General features: G+C 51.4%; 1 protein-coding gene across 1 annotated transcript in view; it reads right to left on the minus strand.

Annotated features, from left to right (window-relative positions):
• Positions 1-951: 951 nt before the first annotated feature.
• Positions 952-23,808, minus strand: part of Fam20c (FAM20C golgi associated secretory pathway kinase) — a 57,255-nt gene continuing 34,398 nt past the window's right edge. Inside the window, exons 4-10 of the mRNA XM_032886717.1 lie at positions 18,223-18,315; positions 16,487-16,602; positions 5,543-5,723; positions 4,405-4,514; positions 4,195-4,276; positions 3,451-3,510; positions 952-1,897 (exon numbers count right to left, since the gene is read on the minus strand). Of these exons, the coding sequence (XP_032742608.1) occupies positions 1,648-1,897; positions 3,451-3,510; positions 4,195-4,276; positions 4,405-4,514; positions 5,543-5,723; positions 16,487-16,602; positions 18,223-18,315 (892 nt within the window). The 3' untranslated portion in view covers positions 952-1,647. The remainder of the gene's footprint in view (positions 1,898-3,450; positions 3,511-4,194; positions 4,277-4,404; positions 4,515-5,542; positions 5,724-16,486; positions 16,603-18,222; positions 18,316-23,808) is intronic.

Raw genomic sequence — 23,808 nt, forward strand, 5'->3', positions numbered from 1 at the left:
CAGAGGTGCACATCTGGAATTCCAGTGCTGGGGAGGCAGGGGCAAGAGTATCTCTGAGATTCACAGGCCAACCAGTTAAACCAAATTGGTGAGCTACAGGTTCAGTGAGAGAACCTGAGTTGAAGAATTAGAAAGAGGGTGGCAGGGGAAGATGCATGACCTCAACCTCTGGCCTAAACAAAACACACACACACACACACACACACACACACACACACACACACACACACACACACACACACACACACCATATATAGATATACCCATCTATACAATAAGCAGACTGTGTACTATTGTGTCTGAGAACATCAGGGACTTAATTGTTGGGTTCTAGTGTCGTTGTCAATTACGGCTGAGCCCTCACCCCCTACTAGGGGAGTGGCATGTGAACAAGCCACAGTGTGACAGCTGGGAATGCCTGGAATAGGGGCAGGCCATCGTTTGTTTGTCGTTCTTCTGACTCAAGAGTGCACAGGTGCATAGTAGGTCCTCTTAACTGTCCTCTCCTGGACAAGGCCTGGCCCCTGCCCAGCATGGCAGCAGCTTACAGGAAGGAGGTAGGATCTACCTTCCAGCAGAGGGGATCTGAGCTCTGGGGCCAGTGGTGCAATGGCTTGTAGCTCTCATGGGCCCCTGGGCAACCCCTTCTATGGTTCTTGCTCAGGTACGTCGTGGCCCTATGTAGGGCTGTGTGGATCCCACCCTTGCAGGGCCTCCTCCATGGGCCCTAAGCTTTGCAGGAGTGGGGCAAGACATGGCTGACCTCCAGTCTTCTCCCTTGACCTGTTCCTTTGGGACATATACCTTGCTAGCCTACTTATCTGTTGGGTGCTGGGCAGGCCGAAGACCCACATCAAACAGATACCGTATGATTAGAGCTTAGCCACATTCGGGGGCTGTCTAGGGGGACAGCTGTGTCGAGGAGTGAGTCCCCACCCGAGAGCCATGGCACACGCTTGCTGTACTTTATTGCACCGTTACCTCACTGCAAACTACTCCACAAAAAGGTCCCAAGGCTGGCCTGCTGTCCTGGCGCCATGGGCTCTGTGTGGTGTCTTGACACCCATTGTCCAGAGCTCAGCACAGGGCAGGCGGTGCCCACCACCAACTAGTAAGGCCTGACCGCTGTGTAGCAGCCGACAGTGGATAGCTGGTCATTAGCATCCAAAACCCACTCTTGGGTGCCCATCTGCTCCGACACGGGCCGTGATGCCCATCACAGCCTCCCCTCTCGAGAGCTCTCCGGCCTTGAGAGAGGCCAGGATCGGGGAGCAGAAAGTGGATTGTGATTGAGGGCCAGAGTGTGATCACATCATAGAGGGTCCTTGAAGTGGCCCGGAGGTGATCTCTGGTCTGCTGGGTGGTACTTCATTGACAGGAGTGTGAGCCTTTTGTTAAGTACAAAATAGTGAGTTAAAGGTCCCTCCCTATGGGAAGGACGGAGCGCTGGCCACTCTGCTGCATGTTCCGAGTGCTGGTTTCTGCTGGAACCGGAGGCCCATACATCCCTATCAGAGCCATGAGGGAGACCCCATGCTCCCTACTGCAGGTCACACTATGGGGGGGAGGTGACCAATCCCGTCCGAATTCACTGAATTCACAGGTGGATAGGCTCTGTGCTCCTCCTTCCTCGGGGCAGCGTGGTCACTACCTCTCCGTGGAGGCTCTGTGCTCAGTGGCTAGGTCGTCCTCCACCACACTGCTCACACCATCCTTCTCCACACAGTCTCGCACAGCCTGCAGCACTATGCGCAGCCGCCGGTCCAGGGCCTCCAGGTGCAGCTGGTAGAGCACGGGTGCCACCTTGTCATGCTGCAGGGACTCGGCCATCAGCAGGCTCAGTTTGTACTCCTCTTTGGCCAGCAGCTGCAGCCGCAGGTAGGTGGACCTCCTGATCCTGCAGAGAGAGTAGGGTGTCACTACTGGGAAGGAAAGAGAGTAGGAGCGCTGGAGAGAGAGGAGACATATTGCTGGAGATAGATAGATAGGTAGATAGATAGATAGATAGATAGATAGATAGATAGATAGATGGGATAGATAGATAGATAGACGGATGGATGGATGGATGGATGGATGGATGGATGGATGGACGGACGGACAGACAGATAGACAGATAGACGGATGGATGGATGGATGGATAGATGGATGAATAGATAGATGGATGGATGGATGGATGGATGGATAGATAGATAGATAGATAGATAGATAGATAGATGGATGGATGGGTGGGATAGATAGACGGATGGACGGATGGACAGATAGACGGACGGACGGATGGATGGATGGATGGATGGATAGACAGATAGATAGATAGATAGATAGATAGATAGATAGACAGACGGATGGACAGATGGATGGATGGATGGATGGATGGACGGATAGACGGATGGATGGATGGATAAATGGATGGATGGGTGGGTAAATGGATGGATGGATGATGGATAGATAGATGATGGATGGATGGACGGACGGACAGACAGACAGATAGATAGATGGATGGATGGATGGACGGATGGATGGACAGACAGACGGATGGATGGACAGATGGATAGACAGACAGATAGATGGACAGACAGATGGACAGACAGACAGACAGACAGACAGAGAGAGAGAGAGAGAGATAGATAGATAGATAGATAGATAGATAGATAGATAGATAGATAGGGGTGTAGAGAAAGACATGAACAGAATCAGAGAGATAAACAGAGGGGACGGACAAAGAGACAAGAGGCCCGAGCCACCAGGCCTCGTGAGTCTGTGACATGGAGATGGGTCATTCTAGACTAGTGGTTCTCAACCTTCCTAATGCTGTAGCTGCTTCAGTACAGTTCCTCATGCTGTGGTGACTTGCACAACCATAAAATTATTTTCACTGCTACTTTATAATTGCCATTTTGCTGTTATGAATCAGAATGTAAATATATGATGTGCAACCTCTACGGAAGGCTCATTTGACCCCAGAGGGGTCGTGACCCACAGGTTAAGAAACCATCATTCTAGACTACAATCCTATCCAGAAAGACGCGTGGCAAGATGGGCACCCCATGTCCCGAGGGCAGACCCAAGACTATGCTGACTGCTCTCCTAGAGACTGTCCCTCCTCACCTGGCCAGGTGCATTCTGTGTCTCCTAAGGGAGATAACTCATTTGTTTTGGGAATCTATGTCCAGCTGCTGGGGATGGGGGGGAGGGTGGGTATTGTGGGTGTATCTTGAAGCCATGGCCAGGAGAGAGGGACCCTATCTGAACTTACAGCCTGTTTTGGGCCTTGGGTCCTTACAGGTGGGAGGTGCCCCGGTAAGGCTTAGGGAGCAGTGGTCAGGAAGAGGCCTGGGCAGTGAAGTGGTGTGGGCTTGGTCTGTGGATCCTTGTGTACTGGTGCTCCAGTGGGTGGGAGCAGGCCTGGCTGCCGCGAGGGCTGTGAGAGACCATGCAAGGCTTGGCACATACCTGCAGCACTGGTGAAGAGGTGCTAGAATGGAAAGCTCATCGTGTGAGTACTTCCCAAACCTGCGGGATGAAGGTAGAGTGGTCAGGACCCTAGCAGCTGGAAAGCCAGGCTGGGCCCAGGGCCCTCAGGGTCCCACCTCCCAGTACTGCGGTGCCATAGGACCATGGCAATCTCAAAGGTTCATCAATACTGACACTGACCCTGGCCATGCTCAGCACTGGCAGTATTGGGCTATTTTTTGTTTTGTTTTATTTTAAAGATTTACTTATTTTATATATTGAGTACACTGTTTCTGTCTCCAGACACACCAGAAGAGAGCATCAAATCTCATTACAGATGGTTGGAGCCATCATGTGGTTGCTGGGATTTGAACTCAGGACCTCTGGAAGAGCAGTCAGTGCTCTTAACCACTGAGCCACCGCTCATTGTTTTCTTTTTATTGGAAGGGATTCTGCTTTGTTAAGCAGAGGTTAATGGCCTCTTTCAGGCAGAACTGACTGTTTGTTGGCCTTTCTCATCAAGCAGAGGGCCCTTTGGCCTCAGTTTCCCCAGGGTAATAGGAAGGTATGATAGGGAGTCTCCACCTCCCCACTGATGCACACCCTGATGTGCTCTAGGCCCCACCTCTCAGGGGATCCCCCTGTCCCAGTGACTGCTTCTCAGGCTAAGCTAGTCCCCCCCACAGGTGAGGATGGCTAGAACCCCAGGGTCTCCCAGGGTCTCCCAGAGCACAGAAGACCCACCCACGCCCGTTGTCCAAGTGTATGATGAAGGTCTCATTCCCGAACTTCTCAAAGGTCTCGTAGTGATGCCGGTCCATGTTCCCTGCAGGGACAAGCACGCACAGCTGCTCAGAGGCCTCTGCCCCTCCTCAGCTGTGGGTCACCATGCGGTGCCCCCAGTCAAAGGTGTTTAGGCATTCCTGGTTAGCCAGCACGCCCTGCAGGACGTACCCATGAGGAAATCAAAGACAGTCATGTCCATGATGTCCAGGATGCGGTGACCACTGTCGTAGGGTGGCGTCTGCTTCACCTCCTCACAGTAATCGGGGTCCACTTCCCACCTGTGGGGGGTAGGGGGAGAAGGGACACAGTGGGAAACCAAGAATGAGGGCCTCTCTTCTGAGTGAAGAGAGAGGTCAAGGCTAGATTATTTGGTGCTGCCTGGCTCAGTAGAGCACGGGGGCCAGTAGGCTCACATTTTGTAAGGAGGGTTAGCAATGGGGATGTCTGTCTTTAGGGACACACATTAGGACAGGCTGAATTAATAGGAGTAGAGGCCTGGGAGGTGATGAGCTATTCTTCTTGCCCTAGATGGGTCCAGGGCTGTGTGTGTGTGTGTGTGTGTGTGTGTGTGTGTGTGTGTGTGTGTGTGTGTTTTCTAGCACCTGACAGGCAGTGGGTGGGGGAGGTTGTGTTTTAAGGAGTACCAGTATGGGCTGGAGAGATGGCTCAGCAGTTAAGAGCACTGACTGCTCTTCCAGAGGTCCTGAGTTCAATTCCCAGCAACCACATGGTGGCTCACAACCATCTGTAATGGGATCCGATGCCCTCTTCTGGTGGGTCTGAAGACAGCTACAGTGTACTTATATATAATAAATGAATAAATCTTTTAAAAAAAAAAAAGGAATACCAGTATCAGTTAGCACCTGTTCTACATCGTAGGAGCCCCATGGTGGCTAATATTGTCAACATGACTGGATTTAGAATCGTCCTGGAAACACACCTCCAGGTGTGTGTGGGAGAATGTTTCCAGAGAGGTTTAACTGTTGAAGCAAAGACTGACTCTGAATGTGTATGTGCGGCACCATTCCCTAGGCTGGGGTCCTGGGCTGAATAAAACAGGGAAAGTGAGCTCATCTCTCTCTGCTTCTTGGTTGTAACCAGCTACCCTCATGCTTCTGTCGCCATGCCTCCCTTATGAGGAAGGACTGTCAGCAACAGTAACCAAGACATACCATTGCCACCATCTCAGAGCGGCACAAGTGCACTGTTCTTGCTACCTCTTTTGACTCTGAGGTGTGGGCTGCTGACCGCCACTGCAGGCCCAGTGTCCTTGGCTGGCTCATTAAGTCCCGGGTGCCTGACTCACTCTGCCTTCTTTCGCTTGTGGTAGGAACGACGCCAGGGGTTCCGCCATGTCTTCCTCTTGGCCAGTGAAAGGTCAGGAAGGAATGCCGCCAGGGATCCTTCGATCTGGTCGGGCTTCCCACACAGGGCATGCTCGGTGGAACAATAGTAGGAACACTCCCCATAGAAGCAGATGTTGTTGGCTGGAGAAGGATAGATCCAGTCAGTGGCCATCACCCCTAGCAATGCCCACAGTACTGTTCCAGGGCCACCACACGCCATGACCTCTTATCCTATACCCTGGAAGTCTGGACAGAACTCCAGCCACAGGGAGTCAAAGTCAGATCCTGTCAAAGTGAGAGCTGCTTCCTGCTCACGCTCTGATCTCCTAAGATCGATTCAGGCTCCCGAGAGTGGAGAAAATGCCAACCGTTCACCAGAAGAAGTTCTAGTATTTACCTGCAAAGAGCCCTTACAGCCCAGCCCCCAAAGGAACCACTTAATGGGTGGGCAAAGCAACAGACAGGCAAAGCCATGAGCAGATAAGTTTCAAAAAAAAAAAAAAAAAAAAAAAAAAAAGTGAATGGGATCTGGATCAGTAGACCAATGGCAAAGACCATCAGAACCATGAGGACCCGAGTTCCATGTAAAGAGTTCCTGTAAAAAGCTGAGTATGACAGGCTCACAATCCCCATGTTGGGAGGCGAGACAAGAGGACCCTGTGGCTCACTGCTGGCCAACGTGGCCTAGTTGGTGAATTCTAGGTAGAAGTGAGAGACCCTGTCTCAAAAAGAAGAGAAGAAAAAGTAGATGGTGCCTAAAGAAGGACCCCTAAAGTTGACCTCTGGCCTACACACATGTGAACACATATGAACATGTACACACACACTCACAGACACACACACAGATACACAGACACATAGACACACAGAGAGACACACAGACACACACACTGTCACACACACACAGACACACACAGATACACAGACACAGACACATAGACACACAGATACACACACACACACACACACACAGAGACACACACAGATACATAGACACACACACACAGACACACACACACAGAGACACACACAGATACATAGACACACACAGACACACATATACAGACACACAGACACACACAGACACATAGACACACAAAGACACACATACAGAGACACACACACAGACACACATACAGACACACACACAGAGACACACACACAGACACACACACACACACAGACTCACACACAGACTCACACACAGACACAGAGACACACACACAGACACATACACAGTCGCACACACAGACACAGACACACACACAGGCACACACACACAGATACACACACACAGACACACACACAGACACACACACAGACACACACACAGACACACACACAGACACACACACAGTCACACACACAGACACACAGACACAGATACACACACAGTCACACACACACACACACACACACAGACACACACACACACACACAGACACAGACACACACACACACACACCACAGTCATAAAGCTCAAGGCAACACATTCAGTATCTCTTTCATCTGGGAAATTCATACCAAACCCTCAGTAAGAAACCATCTCACACCCTCTTGGATGGTTGTGACTAAAGAGCCATTTGGTGACATGTGTCAAGGAGGTACAGAGCCCTGGGACACCAGCAGGGCCATCAAATGAGGAAGACACGTGGAAGACAGCCTGGTGGCTCTCAGGGAGAGTACACACAGGGTTGGCTCTGACCCGATTGCTCCAGCTTGGGTTCACAGCACATAAGATATGTGGAAACGTCTCCATGTACCAGCCTTCGTGACTCACAAAGGAAAGAGGCCACCGAAACACTGCCCACCACCACCAGAGAAAGGAAACAGTTCTCTTTCTTTTCCTGTTTTTGAGAAAGGGTTTCAGGTAGTCCAGGCTGGTGTCAAATTTACTATGTAGATGATGAACTTGGACCTGTGTGTGGTGTGTGTGTGTGTGTGTGTGTTTGTGTGGTTTTGTGTGTGTGTGTGTGGTTGTGTGGTTTGTGTGTGTGTGGTTGTGTGTGGGTGTGTGTGTGTGGGGGTTGTGTGTGTGGTTTGTGTGTGTGTCTGTGTGTGTGTTTTGTGTGTGTGTGTTTTGTGTGTGTGTGTGTGTGTGTGTGTGTGTGTGTGTGTGTGTGTGGTGTGTGTGTGTGTGTATGTGTGGTATGTGTGTGTGTGTGTGGTTGTGTGTGTGTGGTTGTGTGTGTGCCCGCGCCCGTGCATTTGTGCCTGGGCATGCAAGTGTATACATCTGTGGGGGAGCACAAAGGACAGTCTCAGATGCCGTTCCTCAAACACTGTCCACCCTGTTTTGGAGACAGGGTCTCTCTCTTGCCTGATACTTGCCAAGTGGGTTAGCCTGACTGGCTGGCAAGCACGAGGGGGCCCCCATCTCCCCTTCTTTATAACTATTATCACAAATGTGTGGACACACAGCTTTAATTTACTTTCTAAACAGGAGGTCTGGGGATCGAGCTGGAGTCCTTGGGCTTGCAAGGCAAGCACTTTTCTGATTGAGCTACTCCCTGGTCTCTAACCCTGAACTCCTGCCTCAACTCCTAAGTGCCAGGATGGCAGGGGTGCATGGCAGGGGTGCATGGCAGGGGTGCTATGCCTGATTTACATGCACATGTGGGGAGGGAACTCTGGCTTTGCTGGGGCTTGGTAAGCAGTCTCCCAACTAAGTCACCTCCCCATTGACTGTGTGTGCTTGTAACCCCAATACTGGGGATGTTCAGACAGGAAGATCCCTGGAGCTGGATGGTTCTAGGTTTAATCAGAGATACTGATCTGAAAAAAAAAAAAGGTAAGATGGAGAGTTGAGGAAGACATCTGATATCAAGCTCTGGATTACACACACACACACACACACACACACACACACACACACACACACAATAAATAAAGATAACATAAAGCAAGCTCTTCAAAGCACACCTAGGTCATACAGCCTCCGGAGGAGAAGGAGGCTGGGGAACGGTCTGGAAGGGGCAGGGGTAGGAGAGGGCATGCATTTTCTACAATCCCTGACACACCCGTGGGCATACAAGTCCTGGCTGGCCAGGCTCATGCCTTTGCTTTCCCCCTTCCCTTCTTGGCTCCCCCCCACCCCCCACCCCTGCCCCAGTTGTTGCTGGGGTAATTAGGGTGGGAAAGATCAAAAGGAGTCCAGCCCACTGCAGCTCCAGGTGCTTCACTCCTTCACCTCTGCCTAGGACAGAAAAGCATCGAAGGCCAGGTCCTAGCACAGTCTCCAGGAGGGAAATTCCTATCCAGTCGCTTGTTGGCCAGAACCATGAAATTGGATGCCTCTGTTAGCCTGCTGGCCCTACCTAAGCTGAGCTCAGAGCCTACCATGCTTCGAGAGGAAAGGAAACCCGTTTCTGCTCCATACAACTCGGTTTCACAGAGGCACCTAGGGTGGGGGTGGGGGGTTCTGAAAGCTGTGTGTCCAGAGGTGGAGCCCATACTGTGCTCAATGGCCTCACCTGTGCTGCAGGGCTAAGAATTATACAAGGGGACCTTAGGGGCAAAGCTGAGGTGGCCTAGTACCTGGAGTTGAAGGAGCATCTTTTGAGCCATATTAACAAAGGCAGAGCTGTGGAAGGCTGTACTCTCTCAGGTCAGAGAGCCTGCTGGGGCAGTGGGTGTCCTGCTTCCAAAGGCCTGAAGATGGGGCCGGTGAGATCCCAGGCCAGGTTTCCATCATGAGCTAACACATGGCTACTTCGTGGATCCTACGCCGTGGCTGGAGAGGTCATAGTGTCCAAGACAGGCCTGTCCTCCTACCAGGGTCAACTCAGCAGAAACGGAGTTCCCACGGGGGGACATGTGCCCCGGAACATAGGCAGCCACATCACACAAAGGCTGCAGACATACTGACTGTTACTCGGGTGTTACTCCTTCCACTGGCAGAAGATCCACATGGAACCTACTTCCTCCTCAAAGGGCATTTGGGCTGCGCACCATTGGGACAGACAGTCCCATGGCTACCTGCCAAAGCCAGACAACAAGGGAGTAAAGAAAAAGGTGACTGAGTGAGGGACAAAACTAATCTATGTTGTGAGATACCAAGGCCAGGGTGGGGACCTGTGGCCACGAAGGCACGAATGCTTTGCAGAAGCAAACAGGGTGGGCAGAGATGACCAGGGTATATGAGACATATCAGCAGAAACAGAGGCAGCAGCCGGGTGCTGGTGGCACATACCTTTAATCCTAGCACTCCAGAGGCGGAGGCAGGCGGGTCTCTGTGAGTTTGAGGTCAGCCTGGTTTATAGAGTAAATTTCAAGACAGCACAGAGACAGCAAAAAGCGTGTTCCTTAGAGCTAGGGGGCTTCAGCTGGCCTCTCAGCTGTGAGCTGTGTGCTGGGGCGGTTATCTGCCCTGTCTGAACTTTGTTTCCCAGTAGTTACACCGCATTCTGGATGGAGTTGAAGGTTCCGAGTCAAGCTTACAGAAGGCCCATTTGAGGCCTGCCCCACCTGGAAGGGAGGGCCACGCTCCTCCCTGACTGACCCAGAGCAGAGCTGCTCACAAGTAGAAGGGTGTCTGCCGTGATCAAAGGCTTCTTCCAGCTGCACTTAACTCCCAGAAGCAGCAATGGCAGTTTTGGCAGCGGAAGGATCTAGAAGTGCAAGCAAAGCAGAAACGGGGACTCTAAACAGACCTGGCTTTCTAAAGTAAGATCAAAGCTGCCTGCAGGGTCCTGTGCTTCAGAGGAAAGCAGACATCTGGAAGGTTCTTGGAAGAAACTGGCTGACAGGGCAGAGTGGTCTGGCAGGGACAGCTAGGTGGAGGTGAGTGTGTTTAGGAGTGGCCAGTGTCATTCGTTCTGCTGCATGTCAAGAGGGAACCATCCGGGCCAAATAAACCACCTTAGGGGGCCCCTGACAGCTGAGGAAGATTCTTGGGGTCCATGGGAGGTAACCATTAACTAGTAACTGATTGGGAGCCTCACCATGAACGGCAGAGTGGGAGTGGTGGGCTAGCTGATGGGAGCAGCAGCTGCACGGGGACATGGGGAGAAGGTGACATGACAATGGCGGATACTCAGTATAGGAAGTCTATGGGCTGTGCGGGACAATCATCTGGGGGTTCCCGCTGAGGCTGGCAGGGAGCCCGCACCAACAAAAGATGCGTCTCACCTCCTCGGATGAGCGTTTAGCTCCATCTCTGGTTTATTAAAAATGAACAGGGCCTCAGGAGCCTGAGTGAGATCCCTAGATCTGGGCACGGTGGCTCACGCCTGTGATGCCAGCTTCAGGGAAGGTGGAAACCGTCGGATTCCCTGGGCTTAATGGCCAGCCAGCCTAGTTGAATCTGGAAGCTCCAGGTTCAGTGAGGGATCCTGTCTCAAGAAAAAAAAATCCAAGGATGAGAGAGATCGAAGGGAAGACACCTGGCTCTGACCAATGGGCTCCACGAGCAACTGCTTGTGGATGTTCATGGGCAAAAGAAACAAATAAACAAACAAAAAAATCAAATCAAATCAAACCAGACGAAATCCAGAATCCTTCACTGCTTCAAAATGAATCAGCCCACGACACATTGACTCTGCACTGGATGACCTCAGTGGTTCCTGTCTCAGAAGCCCGCATCTATGACTGCCACTTCAACCCCACAGACCCGCATGAGATGTCTATCTACCGTCCCTCAGCGGGGGTTCTGGGGGCCTTAGGCTACAGAAAACCTAGTCCAGGGACTTCAGGACTTGCTTCTGCCTGTCCTGGTTCCTCTGATTCATGTTGGGGCATCTCCTCAACTATATCCATCCAATGGCACCGGCAGGTAAGAACTGACCTGGATGTGGAATGCCACGGCTGACACATCATCTCCAGGGATACAGGACTGACTCTGAGGATGTTCGAAGTGACACGGGCAAATCCTGAGGTCACAGTGCCGAGGTCACAGAACCAAAGCTAAGAGGCCATCTGTGGGTCCCCAAATGGACCAAAGCAGAGAGAGTACAGTGGCCCAGGTGGGACAGCTGGCAGCATAGGCTGGCAAGGGCAGGAGGCTGAGGGTCCTGTCCTGGTGACGGAGGGAATTACTACACAGATGTCTGTATTTAGAGCACTGAGCTTGGTAGGTGACTTCTTAAATACGATCCGGGGAGCCAGGGAGGTAGCAAGTAGAGCAGTTGCTGGGGAAGCATGGATATCTGAGCTCCATTCTCAAACCCACATTAAGGAGGAAGAGGAGAAGGAGGTGGAGGAGGAGGAGGTGGAGGAGGAGGAGGAGGAGGAGAAAGAGGAGGAGAAAGAGGAGGAGGAAGAGGAGGAAAGGAAAGGAAGAAAAGGAGGGGGAGGGAGGGGGGAGGGGAGGGAGGAGAGGAGAAGGAGAATGGGGAGGAGAGGAGAAGGGGATGAAGAAGAAGAGGAGGAGGAGGAAGAGGAGGAGGAGGTAGAAGCAGAAGAGGAAGAAGTAGAAGAGAAGGAAAAGGAAGAGGAAGAGGAGGAGGAGGAAGAAAAAGAAGAAGAAGGAGAAGAAGAAAGCTGGGTGTTGTGGTGGTGGTGAACACTTGTCCTGGCATTGGGGAATAGAAATGGGAGATTCTCTGGACCCACTCAGTGAGCTCCAGGTCAGGGAGAGATCTTATATATATCGAGGTTAAAGGCTCCTGAAGAATGGTAGCCACAGTTGACTTCTGCACACATACATATGAGCCCACATGTGCACGTACCCTCTCACATACCCTCACATACCTGCAAACGAGCAATTGTACACTCAGACCACTATTTGACACCTGCCTCACAGACCCATCCAGGGAAGCAGGAGAGACTAGCAAAGTGCTTGGAACAGCTGAACCCTCCCAGTCTGGGCAGAGATACGGACATCGATTGTCAGGAGGTGGAGTGCTGTCCATCTGTGTCCCCAGCTGTGGACTTCCCAATGGCTGTCCTACCATCCACATGCTATCCGAGAGCTCTGGGGGCTGTGTTACCTGGCCCCACAACTGTCGCTAGCCTGAGTGCTGAGCCTGCAGCTCTGCTCTGAGGGGGTGGCTGAGGTGAGTGACATCATCCAGCCTGTGTGTCCTTGGAAGAGATCGTTCTCAGCAGTGACTGAGTGACTGGCATTTAGACCCCTGTCTGACCTGCTCAGGGTCATCTTTATTTCCTGTCCTCACTCGAGACAATGCAGACGGAATACTTGCTGGGTCTGGGAAGCCACAGGCCAGCCAAGCCCAACAGTGGTGCCTCTGAGAATAGGGTAAAAATCACTTTAAAAGTTGCAACTGGGCCTGGGGAGATATTTGGCCAGTAAGGGCTTTGTCACATAAGATGGAAACTTGAGCCCATCCTCTGAACCCACAGAAGAAAGCTGAACATGGTGGTATGTGCTTGTAATCCCAGAGCTGGGTACTGGATGAAAGGGTTCCTGGGCTCACTGGCTAGCCAGCCTAATGTGATCAGTGAGCCCCTGATTCAAAACACAAGGTAGGGGGTTGGGAATTTAGCTCAGTGGTAGAGTGCTTGCCTAGTAAGCGCAAGGCCCTGGGTTTGGTCCCCAGCTCCGAGAAAAAGAAAAAACAAAACAAAACACACACACACACACACACACACACACACAAGGTGGCCATCACCTGAGGTAGGAGACCTAAGGGTGTTCCCTGGTCTCCAGAAATATGCACGTTCGCACCTGCTAATGGATTAAGTGCACAGGAATGTGAAGGAGTCGCACCCACAAGAATGCGTGCACACACCAATGTGAACAAGTGCATACAAACAGGAGCAAGTGCACACACACCCGTATGAGTGAGCACACACATCCGCACACATCAAAATGAATGCACACCAATCCGAGTAGACACACACGTTGGATCAAACGGCGCAGCGAAAGACAAGAAGCCATGAGGTCTCCAAGCGCAGCCAGGCTGCAGCTCAGCCAAGGTACCTAAGAGGTATTCACAACCTGGGGGGTATGGCGGTTCGACCCTGCCGGCGTGGAAGGAACTGGGGTCGGATGGCAGAGATGCTAAGACCCGAGGCTGCAGCAATGAGTGGTCATCAGGGTCAGTCTCTATGGCTGAGGCAGGCAGGGGACAAGGTGAGACCGTTAGCAGAAACCCAAGGGGACCCAGGTTGAGATAAGCTTCAGCTCTTTGAATGAATGTTCTGTTTGCAGCACAGGGTGTCTGGTGGGCCCAGGCGATGATGAGCAATGTGCTTCTGGTACAGCCAACCCCAGCGACTCTCTACCCAGGACTGTCCAGCTCTAGATAGATGGTCACAAGGGGCTAAGCGCCATGATCCAAGGAAAGACAAATTTGTGTCTCCACTACTGAAGAAATTCTATTTTGGGCATGCATGGTGTGTGTGTGTGTGTGTGTGTGTGTGTGTGTGTGTGTGTGTGTGTGTGTGTGTGCGTGCGTGTGTGGTATAAGTGTGTGTGTGTGTGTGTGTGTGTGTGTGTGTGCGTGCGTGTGTGTGTGTGTGTATGTACATGCACATGGGTGCACAGAGGCCAGATAAGAGATTGGGTGCCCTGTTCAAGCCATTATACCCTTAGACAAATTTTCACTGTATCTTATCTGGAATCCCAGATTAAGTGACCCGCCTGTCTCCATTTTGTATAGCACTGAAGTTACAAGCATATGAGCGTCCATGCCCTGTCTTTATGTGGGTGCTGGGGATTTGAACTCATAGCCTCATGCTTCTGAGCTAGGCATTCTTACCTGCTGAGCCAGCTCCCCAGCTGCTCTATTTCCTCTTATCAATGGAATCTAAGACGGTGGATGGTGGGAAGTAGAGCTTCAGCAAGGCGTGGGTTCCTGGCCTCAATTCTGGCACATTTATGAATACAGCTAGAAAAAGAACCTGAGTGCTGATCTGCAGGGGCGACAAGCTAGAGCTTTTAGGTCGGCTTTTGTGAGCCACCCAGACGGAAGATAAAGCTAATGAAGGCCTTAATTGGATGTATCTGCGGGAACTGCAGGGGTGTGAGGCACCGGAGTGCCCAGCCTGCCTGCACTATCAGGAGAGTGAGGCTCCAGGGGGAGGGACGGGGGGGGGCAGCCGCTTTGCACTCCCTCGCCTCCATCCCAACACTTCATTCTTCTTTGTAGGATGTCTATGGGACTTCTGGCAAGTTCCGAATGCGTAATGCAGAATATATAGTACACTACAGGCTGGGGAGGTAGCCCACTTGGTGGAGTGCTTGCCTAGCATGAAGGAAGCCCAAGTTTCCATCCTCAGCACTGCGGAAAACAAAATAAAAGAACAAACAAACAGACAGACAGACAAAAATAGATGTGTTTCAAACTGGGTCATGGCAGCACTTGGGAAATGAAAGCAGGAAGATCAGGATCTTCGAGACATCCTTGGCTACTTAGAGAGTTTCAGGCTAGCCTGGGCCACACGAGACCCGATCTCAAAAGCACACGACATGGCTCAGTGGACAAAGTGCGGAACATGAGGACCAGAGTTCTGAGCTCCAGGAAAAGTTGGGCTGCTGTGGCAGCCATCTGTAGCCTTAGTAGCCAGAAGGCAGAGACAGGGAATTTTAGGGTTAGCTGGTTAGTTGGGATAGTAGGGATTGGTGAGGTTTGGTTCAGAAAGAAACCTTGGCTCAGTAATAGTGGAGATGAACTGAGGAATGTATCTGAGATCAACTTTGTATGTGCACGCACACACACAGACACACAGACACACAGACACACACAGGAGCACAACCATATACACCATATATACACTATACACACACCCCATATACCTACATAACACACACATACACATATGTATATACCCCCACACCCACACTATACCACCTTACACATATATGCCACACACACACACACACACACACACACACACACACACACACACACATATGGTAGGAGGTGCATGCCAGAAGCTGAGAGGGCATCAGAGAGACCTGAAATAAACAGCCCATCACAGGTCCAGACCACAGGAAAACTCAGAGAGCAGATATATTAACTGAGCCTGCGGCAGCATGGGTAGCAGGCCCACTGAGATAAGTATGACACGACTTGGTTTCTGTGTGCTCAAGGGACCCACAGTCCGAAGTCTGAAGTCTCACCAGTGTGAATACCTCAGCCACATAACACACAATCTCCCTGAAAAGCAGGGTATCCAGTGGTGACCTATAAGGCACTGGAGATCTATAGCTGGAGATCTATAGCCAGCTGCTTTGCCCTCAGAGAAGGACAACTTGCCACATCTCCAGGCGACAGTCTCACTGGCTGATCTAGAAAGGTTTGGGAGAGCAGGGCTTTGGTGGCCAGGCTACCAGAAGCTTCTGAGAGAGGCTGGAGTTAAAAATATACAGCAGGCCAGATGTAGTGGTTGAGTCCCGTCAACAAGTACTTTGGTGGCTGGGGCAAGAGGATCCTGAGTTCAAGACCTGCCTGGGCTACACAGCAAGACTCTGTCTCAAACAAACAAATCAACAGCTACATGTGATGGCTAACACTGGTAATCCTAGCACTTAAGACGCTAAGGCAGGAAAATGGAGAGTTGGGACCATTCTGGTATACATAATGAGTTCCAGGCCAGCCTAGACTATCGAATGAGACCCTCTGTCCCCCTTCCCAAACCCAACCCAACTCAAACCAACCAAACAGCTTAACAACAAAGATCCCAGCCAATCAATTAATAAATTAGTTAACTTAAATGCACATTAGAGCACAGTGGAAACCCCTCTGTGTGAGCACAGGAAGGTGTAACTAAGAGACCATATGACTGCAGATCGGCACACATACATGTCGCACACAGAAGACTGTGCACTCTTCAACTATGAGCCAAGTAAACCCTTTCTTCCTTAGGGTGCTTCTGTCAGGATATTTTTATCCGAGCAACAGGAAGAGTAATCTAATCCCTAAGCTTTTTAGAGACGACCAAGGCCAGCACGTGACCTAAGCCACTCGAGTTCCCCATCCAATCCCACCCCCAGCTACCTGGAGACACAAAGAAGGTTCTCCATAGCTTCTTGTCCCTCGTGACATCCCGGATCTCCTTGGTCATGTTGATCATCCTGCCGGCCACTGGAGGCACTCTGCGGAAATCCAGGATCCTGGAAAGAAAGGGTGGGGGAAGGGTTCGTTATTCTTGAGGCTGGTCCTCATGGCGGTCTGGAGCAGCCAGCTTCTCCACCATTACCCTTCAGTTTTCTGCCACACGAGGTTCTCAGGATCAGCGCAGCCCAGAACCATCAGTGCCAGCAAAGTGTGCAACCCTAGAAGGATTGAAGCCTCTATGCGTCATGCACTGACTCTGGCCCCACCAGGCAACTCGATAAATAAGATGTGCCCCCATTCTAGGGCTAAATTTAAAAGGAAATTAAATTAAATTACCCACTCTTAATGGGGCTTTTTCTGCACACATTGCCGCTTGCTTAATTAAATGGAGATGCCCAATTCTAGCTTTTTCCTGCTGACACAGGACGTAGAGATGAGCTGTCCTCGGTGGAGGAATAGACAGACCACGTTCCTGTGATAAGGGGCCCCAATGGCTTCGTAAGACAGCCACAGCCAGAATCCTGCCACCTTAAGCTTCATGACTCCGTTTTCATGTGTGTGTATACATAGGGGTTCATACATGTGGGTGCAGCGCATGAGATCAACCTGGGGTTCATTTCTCAGGAGCCATCATCCTTGACTTTCAGCAGCCTCGAACTCCCTGATGGAGCTAAACTGGTTATCACGCCCCAGAAGTCCTCCTGTCTCTACCTCCCCAGCCTTGGAATTCTAAGCTTGTACCACCCTTTTCATATAGGTTCTGGGGATAGGTCCCAGAGGTGCAAGCACTTTAACAGCAGAGTCCTCTCTCCAGCCTTATGGCTGGTATAGAAGCAGGCGACTTGAGTGACCTCATGGTGCAAAGTCACCGTTGTCACAGAAAGGCTTCCTGGGTTTAGGAGGCTTAAATGTCTGGCTTCTGAGAATTTCTAGTTCCCATGTAAGTTTTGTGATCTACCCCAGTCTTCCAGGACCTTGTAAAAAAAAAAAGACGGAGGTTGGACTCTGCAGTCTAGGTAGTCCAGTGGCCGCTGAGTTAAGATCTAAGTCTAGTCATAGCTGTGGTGCAGTCAGGAGGGTCTTGAGGGATTCTATTGCCTGGGAAGAGGTCCCTCTGTACCCCTCAGAGATGACTTGAGGGTTAGGCCCGTGAACAGCTCCTCAGGGTACAGACAGGGCCGAGTGGAACCTATAGTGATCCAGATTCTGCTGGTCAAGTCTGTCCCTCAGGAGACAAGTGACAAAGCCTCCCACCTATTGTCGCTAAAGCACCATTTCCTCCAAGGTGCCTTCCTGACCTGTTCAAACCCACGCACACTTCTCTCTGCCCTTATTTCTTTTTCCCTTTATTCCCGATGGCGTGCCATCTGTCCCTGCTGTCCCTTGCTGAGTTTAGGGGTAGGGCGGTGCCCACCAGGATCACAAATGAAGGCAGAATGTAGCACTGGGGAGACAGCTTAGCAGTGAAATGTAGTGGCACATGCTTGTAATCCCAGCACTGAGGGGCAGAGACAGGAGGATTTCTGGGGCACACCAGCCAGCCAGCCAGCCACCAGTCTAGCCTACTTGATGGTGGCTACACACCAGACCCATGCTTCTCTGTAGGTGGCACTCATGAGAACACAGATGCATCTGGGTCTGCATGGCTCTTGGCAGTGTGAAGAGAGGGGACTCACCTGTCCAGGTGGAAGGCAGCGATCTCCGCATTGTGCCTCTCGTAGTCAGAGAAATAAAAAAAGTCAGGCGGCGTCTCCTGCTCCCTCGTCTGCCTGCAGAACACAGATAGAGAAAGGAAGAGTCTGTCACAGAGGGGATCTCTGGAGTGAGAGGACCAGCTGAGGTGTGGGTGCACCGGGAACCCAAGCTGACACCCATTTCCAGGTGTTCTGCTAATCGGCCGTCAGAGGACCTTTGTCGAGGGTTAAACGAAAGGGCCAGTGAGATGGCTCAATGGCTAAAGGTGTTTGCTGCCAAAGCTGAAGATCTGATTTCAACCCCCAGGACCCACGATGCTGGAGAAAACCAATGCTCACACATTGATCTCTGACCTCCACATGTGCATACTGCCCTCCTGACCCATAAATGAGTACATGTTTCTTTTAAAAGAAATTATAGGTAGTGGGGAGATGGTTCACATAACTAAAATGAATGCTTTGGATGCATAGGAACCTGAGTTTAATCTTGAGGACTCCCTTGTTGGGAGGCAGACTGGAGGATCCCCAAGGTTCACTGGCTAGCCAGTCCAGCCCTACTTGGTGAGTTTCTGGCCAGCGAGGAGGAAAAAAAGCCCAAGGTGGACCAGGTGTGGTGGCATATGCTTTTAATCTCAGCACTCAGGAGGCAGAGGCAGGCAGATCTTTTCAAGTTCTAGGCCAGCCTGCTCTACAAGCAAATTCAAGGCCAACCAGGGCTGCATAGTGAGACCTTGACTTTAAAACAAACAAACAAACAGGGGCTGGAGAGATGGCTCAGTGGTTTAGAGCACTGACTGTTCATCCAGAGGTCCTGAGTTCAATTCCCAGCAACCACATGGTGGCTCCCAACTCTCTATAATGGGATTCGATGCCTGTCTGAAGATAGTAACAATGTACTCATATCCATAAAAGAAATAACTCTTTAAAACAATCAAAATCCAAATTAGATCCCACCTACGGGTGACACCTGCCATTGACTCTGGAGTCCAGACGCACACAAGCACATACACACTTGCACACACACACATGTACACACACACTCCCTAAATTATTTAAATTCCCAATGTGTCAACACTTTCAAGGCTAACTCTACAAGGCTCACGGCTTCCTAGCTGTCCGTTTTGTTGATCTGTTTCCTGAATTCTTCAGTGTAGCTCCAACATCTATAGGCAGACATACTGTGGGCCAGGTGAGGCCACATGCTTTTCCTGGCCCACACTTAGCAACTTCATTAGTGGGGGATTTGGATAGAGAGCCGGCACCCGGGAGCCCTGGGTGTCTGTCTGTTGGGTCCTGTTGCTCTGTCCTTTGGCTGTGTATTCATTCAGTGAGGCTGAGTGTTTGGTGGTGATGACCTTTGCCCTGGCCTCAGAGGGACAGAGGTAGCACAGCAGAGCAGGTCCTGCCTGCTCATGCACACAGCAAAGAACACATACTGTGGTCCAGGGTTCCTGGTAATTCCTACTCCTGCTCCACTGTCTAGCTCTCCCCTGACACTTTCTCTTAGGGGGCAGGTCTTGGAGGGTTGATGCCAGGCCTCTGGGGCTGTCGAGGAGCAGTGAGCAGGGAGGTGCTAGCAAGCATGTCGGAATATGCTCCCCAGGAAGTGGGGCTGCCCTTGCCATAGTCATGTCTGTATCCTTGCTCAGAGGAATCAAAATGGCGTCCGTTGGCCCCTCCAGCCCTCAGATGGCAGATAGGTGGTCTGGTGTTGTTCGCATCCACAACCACAGACAGTCTTCTGCTGCACCAGGGGAAGCCTTAGAGCAAGCCTCTCAACTTAAGACACTTCCTATACAAAAGGGCATGAAGTCTTCCTGACTCTTCTTGGGGTTATCCTGAGCTCTCAGGGCTGTGGGAGACCAGCTGAGAAGAGCTTGCTGGATGGACAGGGGAACCCTCTGATCTCCACAGGGCCCTTCCTCAGTTAAGAAGTTCAAAGGTCAACTGATGCTGGCCAGGGGCTCCCAAGCACCCACCCTAGACTCACAGGCTGTTCAGCTTGGGTCTTGGCATCATTCCCCCCCACCCTGCCCCGCCATGTGTGTGCGTGCATGTGTGTATGTGCATGTGCATGTGTGTGTATGTGTGTGTGTGTGTGTGTGTGTGTGTGTGTGTGTGTGTGTGTGTGTGTGTGTGCAGTAAGCAATAGACAACCGTGAAAGGATTGGAATTTGACCTTCCTGTCTCATTGCCAAAGATACAAAAGCAGGTAGCTTTGAAAGGTCACTGTCATGCCCCCCCCCCCAAATCAAAGTTCTCTCCACTGATGTAATTTGACCTTAATGATGCGAAACTGTCAGCCTGTCAATGCCCAGTCTCCTGGCTGAAGCATGAAATCTGGATCCTCCCTGGCTCCCTGCTTCCACTGCAGGCTACACAGGCGAGAGAGAACTCGGCCTGTAGGCTCACCTCCTAGGATGCTGTTTTTTATTCCAAGTGTGCAAATGAGGGCCTGGGTATCACTGTTCTGTGTGCACTTTCAGGCCATCTAGGCCTGGATGCTCCTACAGTGTAGGCCCACACACCTTCCAGGTTTAGATCCTTCCTTGCAGATACCCAGCTGAGGTTGCTGGGCCCTTGTAGCCCTCGGTCCTACTGTCAGGTGAGGCTGATGCCCCCCATACATTGGTGAGTGATGAGAGATTTATGTACAAGGTATGAACAAAAGCTTCCTGTGGCCTAGGTGGGGTTCAGGCAGCAGGTAGTGGCCAACCACCTCTGATAGTTCCCTGAATAAGACTTGATCAAACAGACCCTCCGCAGCCTTCCGGAAGCCAGTGTGGGAGGCTGTGTGTGTGTGTGTGTGTGTGTGTGTGTGTGTGTGTGTGTGTGTGTATGTGTGTGTTGTGGGGGTAGTGTGGGCCCGTGGCTCTATGGCCACTCACCTGGACAGGTTGATGACTGAGAATGGGTGCTGTCTCTCAGGAGCAGCCCATCTGTTTGTCTTTTGTTATTGTTTGTTTGTTTGTTTTCTCAGACAGATTCTTATGTAGCGCTGGCTGTCCCGGAGCTCACTATGTAGACCAGGCTGGTTTCGAACTCACAAAAACCCGCTGAGTCTGCTTCCTAAATGCTGGGAGTAGAGATATGTGCCACCGGGCCAGCCTTAGCCACCTTTATTTTTCTCTTTTCAGGACAGCTCTCTCATTGGCCTGGAACTCACAAAATTGGCCAGGCTGGCTGGCTAGAAAGCTCCGGAAATCTGTCTGTCTCAGACTTCCTATGCTAAGATTACAAATGTGCACCTCCATGGCCTATATTTTACACTGGTGTAAAGGTCAAAGAATCTGTGTCAGCCCTCTCTGGTCTCACGAGAACCGTGCCTAAGCAAGCAGTTTAATGACTGAGCTATGTCTCCAGCCTCCCCTCTCACAGAGGGGAGGTGTGGACAGACTGATAAGCTTGCTGAATGGATGGCTACCACACAATGGCTGCTGAGGGTCCATGCGGGGCTGAGATGGTTAAGTTCTGACCACCCACTACAGGCATGCATATGCTGACACATGCATGCAGTCTCTCTCTCCCTCTCTCTCCCTCCCTCCCTCTCTCTCTCTCTCTCTCTCTCTCTCTCTCTCTCTCTCTCTCACACACACACACACACACACACACACACGAAATGCATGCATATTAACACTGAACACGTGTGTGTGACACACAGACACCCTACAGTGCAGGCTGTTGTGGAGCGTTTGGAAGAGAAGGGGTTAAGACAAACTCCTCTGATGCGTTCCAGGTTCACCTGTGAAGAGGGAACTTGGAAAAAGCAGTCTGACTACCTACCACCCTCCTGAAGAGCCTCAAAGCTGGGGGAACCCATCAGCAACTTTCCTCCCAGGCTGCATGGATCCTGTTGTTAAGAAACAACTTGTCCTCAGCTGGTAGAGTGTTTGTCTAGCACGCGTGAGGTCCTGGGTTCTATCCCAATACCATGTTAAACTAGGTGTGGTGGTGAACATCTGTGATCCTAGAACTTTGGGGGGGTGGAGGCTGTAGGAACAGAGGTTCAAGGTCACTCTGGGCCACCCGAGATCCTGTCTTAAAATAAGAAAGAAATAAAGAAAGGAAGGAAGAAAGAAAGGAAAAAGGAAAGAAAGAAGAAGGAAGGAAGGAAGGAAGGAAAGAAGAAAGAAAGAAAGAAAGAAAGAAAGAAAGAAAGAAAGAAAGAAAGAAAAGAAAAGAAATCCACTACCTTCGTGGCCTCTTTTGCTGTCAAGAGCCCTCTTCACTCCTATGTGTTGGATGCCCCATGAGGACAGCTGTCACCCTCCATAGCTGGATGCCCCAGGAAGACAGTTGTCACCCCCACAGCTGGCCTCTGCCAGTGCTGTGCCTTCTTCCCCTTCTGGAAAGCTTGACTTGGCTGACTCCTCTGTAGGTCTTACCCTGGCTGGTAGAGTCAGAGCAGGGTGGAGGGGGGTGGGGGTGGGGAGGGGGTGGTTTCCCTCCCCAGGAGCACTTGGCAGTGTGACACTGGAGGGCATTGTTAGCCAGGCTCTGGTGGAAGCATAGGGGATGGGGGTGTTCCCTTCTCAGGATCCCGAGTGCAGCCAAGGCTTGCCTCAGAACTGCTGTCCGAGGACAAAAAACAAGTGGGCATCTGACCATCACCCTGTGGTCACCTCCACACACTGACCTGAGGACAATCAGGCAGCATTCACCCTGGTGCTGAGCAGGGACCAGCCTTCCCACCCACAATCTGACCTCTCTCTCTCCCTCCCTTTGCCTGCTTCTTTGAGGAGGTGACATTTCTCAGATCCAATGGCTTAGAGTCCTGTGGCTCCCTTCAGGGCCTCTGGCCTGACCTGATTCCTGGTTCCGCATCCCTGGGTTCAGACACCGGCCTTCTACACTCCACGGAAGCTGGCGGACGTCCCAGACCCTCAGCAATTACCCCGCCCCCACATCACAGCCCGCAGGTGTTCCTGTTACCTTCTTTCCTGGAATAGCCCAAGGGTTCATAGAAGTGGCAAGAGCGTTCTATTCAGAGGTGTACCTCTCTTGTTCTAAACGCCTCTTGGGCACTTCACATTTGTTCTGACCTGGGACGCCTGGAGTTCTGTTCTATCTTCCCTTCCAGGGAGACTCAAAACTCTGCCCGCCCTGTGCAACCCTGCCCCTGGGGAGGGGCAGGAACAACATTTGCCCCTCGGGCCTCATTTTCCATTGCTGCACAATAATAGAGAAATGTAAGAGCCCAGCGTGGTCTCCAGGTGAAGGCGAGATAAAGGGAAGAAGGGTCCCCAGATGTCCCCCAAGTGACCTCAGGCCAGGGCTCCTTTCCCCAGGCCACTAACCATTCTCTGGTTCTTACTGCAGTTCACCCCGGGGGCAGTTTATTCCAGACTCCCCCAGGTGACTCCAGGATCCCTGTGTGTTGCTGATCCCCTTGGATCTCTCAGAGCACTATGGTGCCACGACTGTGGGTATAGACAGTTTCCACAACTTAGGGACCGGTTTCCCTTAAAGTCCAAGTTCTGAGGCTATCTATCAGCAGCCAAATTTCCCTTGGGTATGTGTGCATGAAGACCGCATGAAGGGTCTGTTACACGTGAGGGGCCTCATACA

The sequence above is a fragment of the Rattus rattus genome, chromosome 16, assembly GCF_011064425.1.
Source record: "Rattus rattus isolate New Zealand chromosome 16, Rrattus_CSIRO_v1, whole genome shotgun sequence".
Lineage (NCBI taxonomy): Eukaryota > Metazoa > Chordata > Mammalia > Rodentia > Muridae > Rattus > Rattus rattus.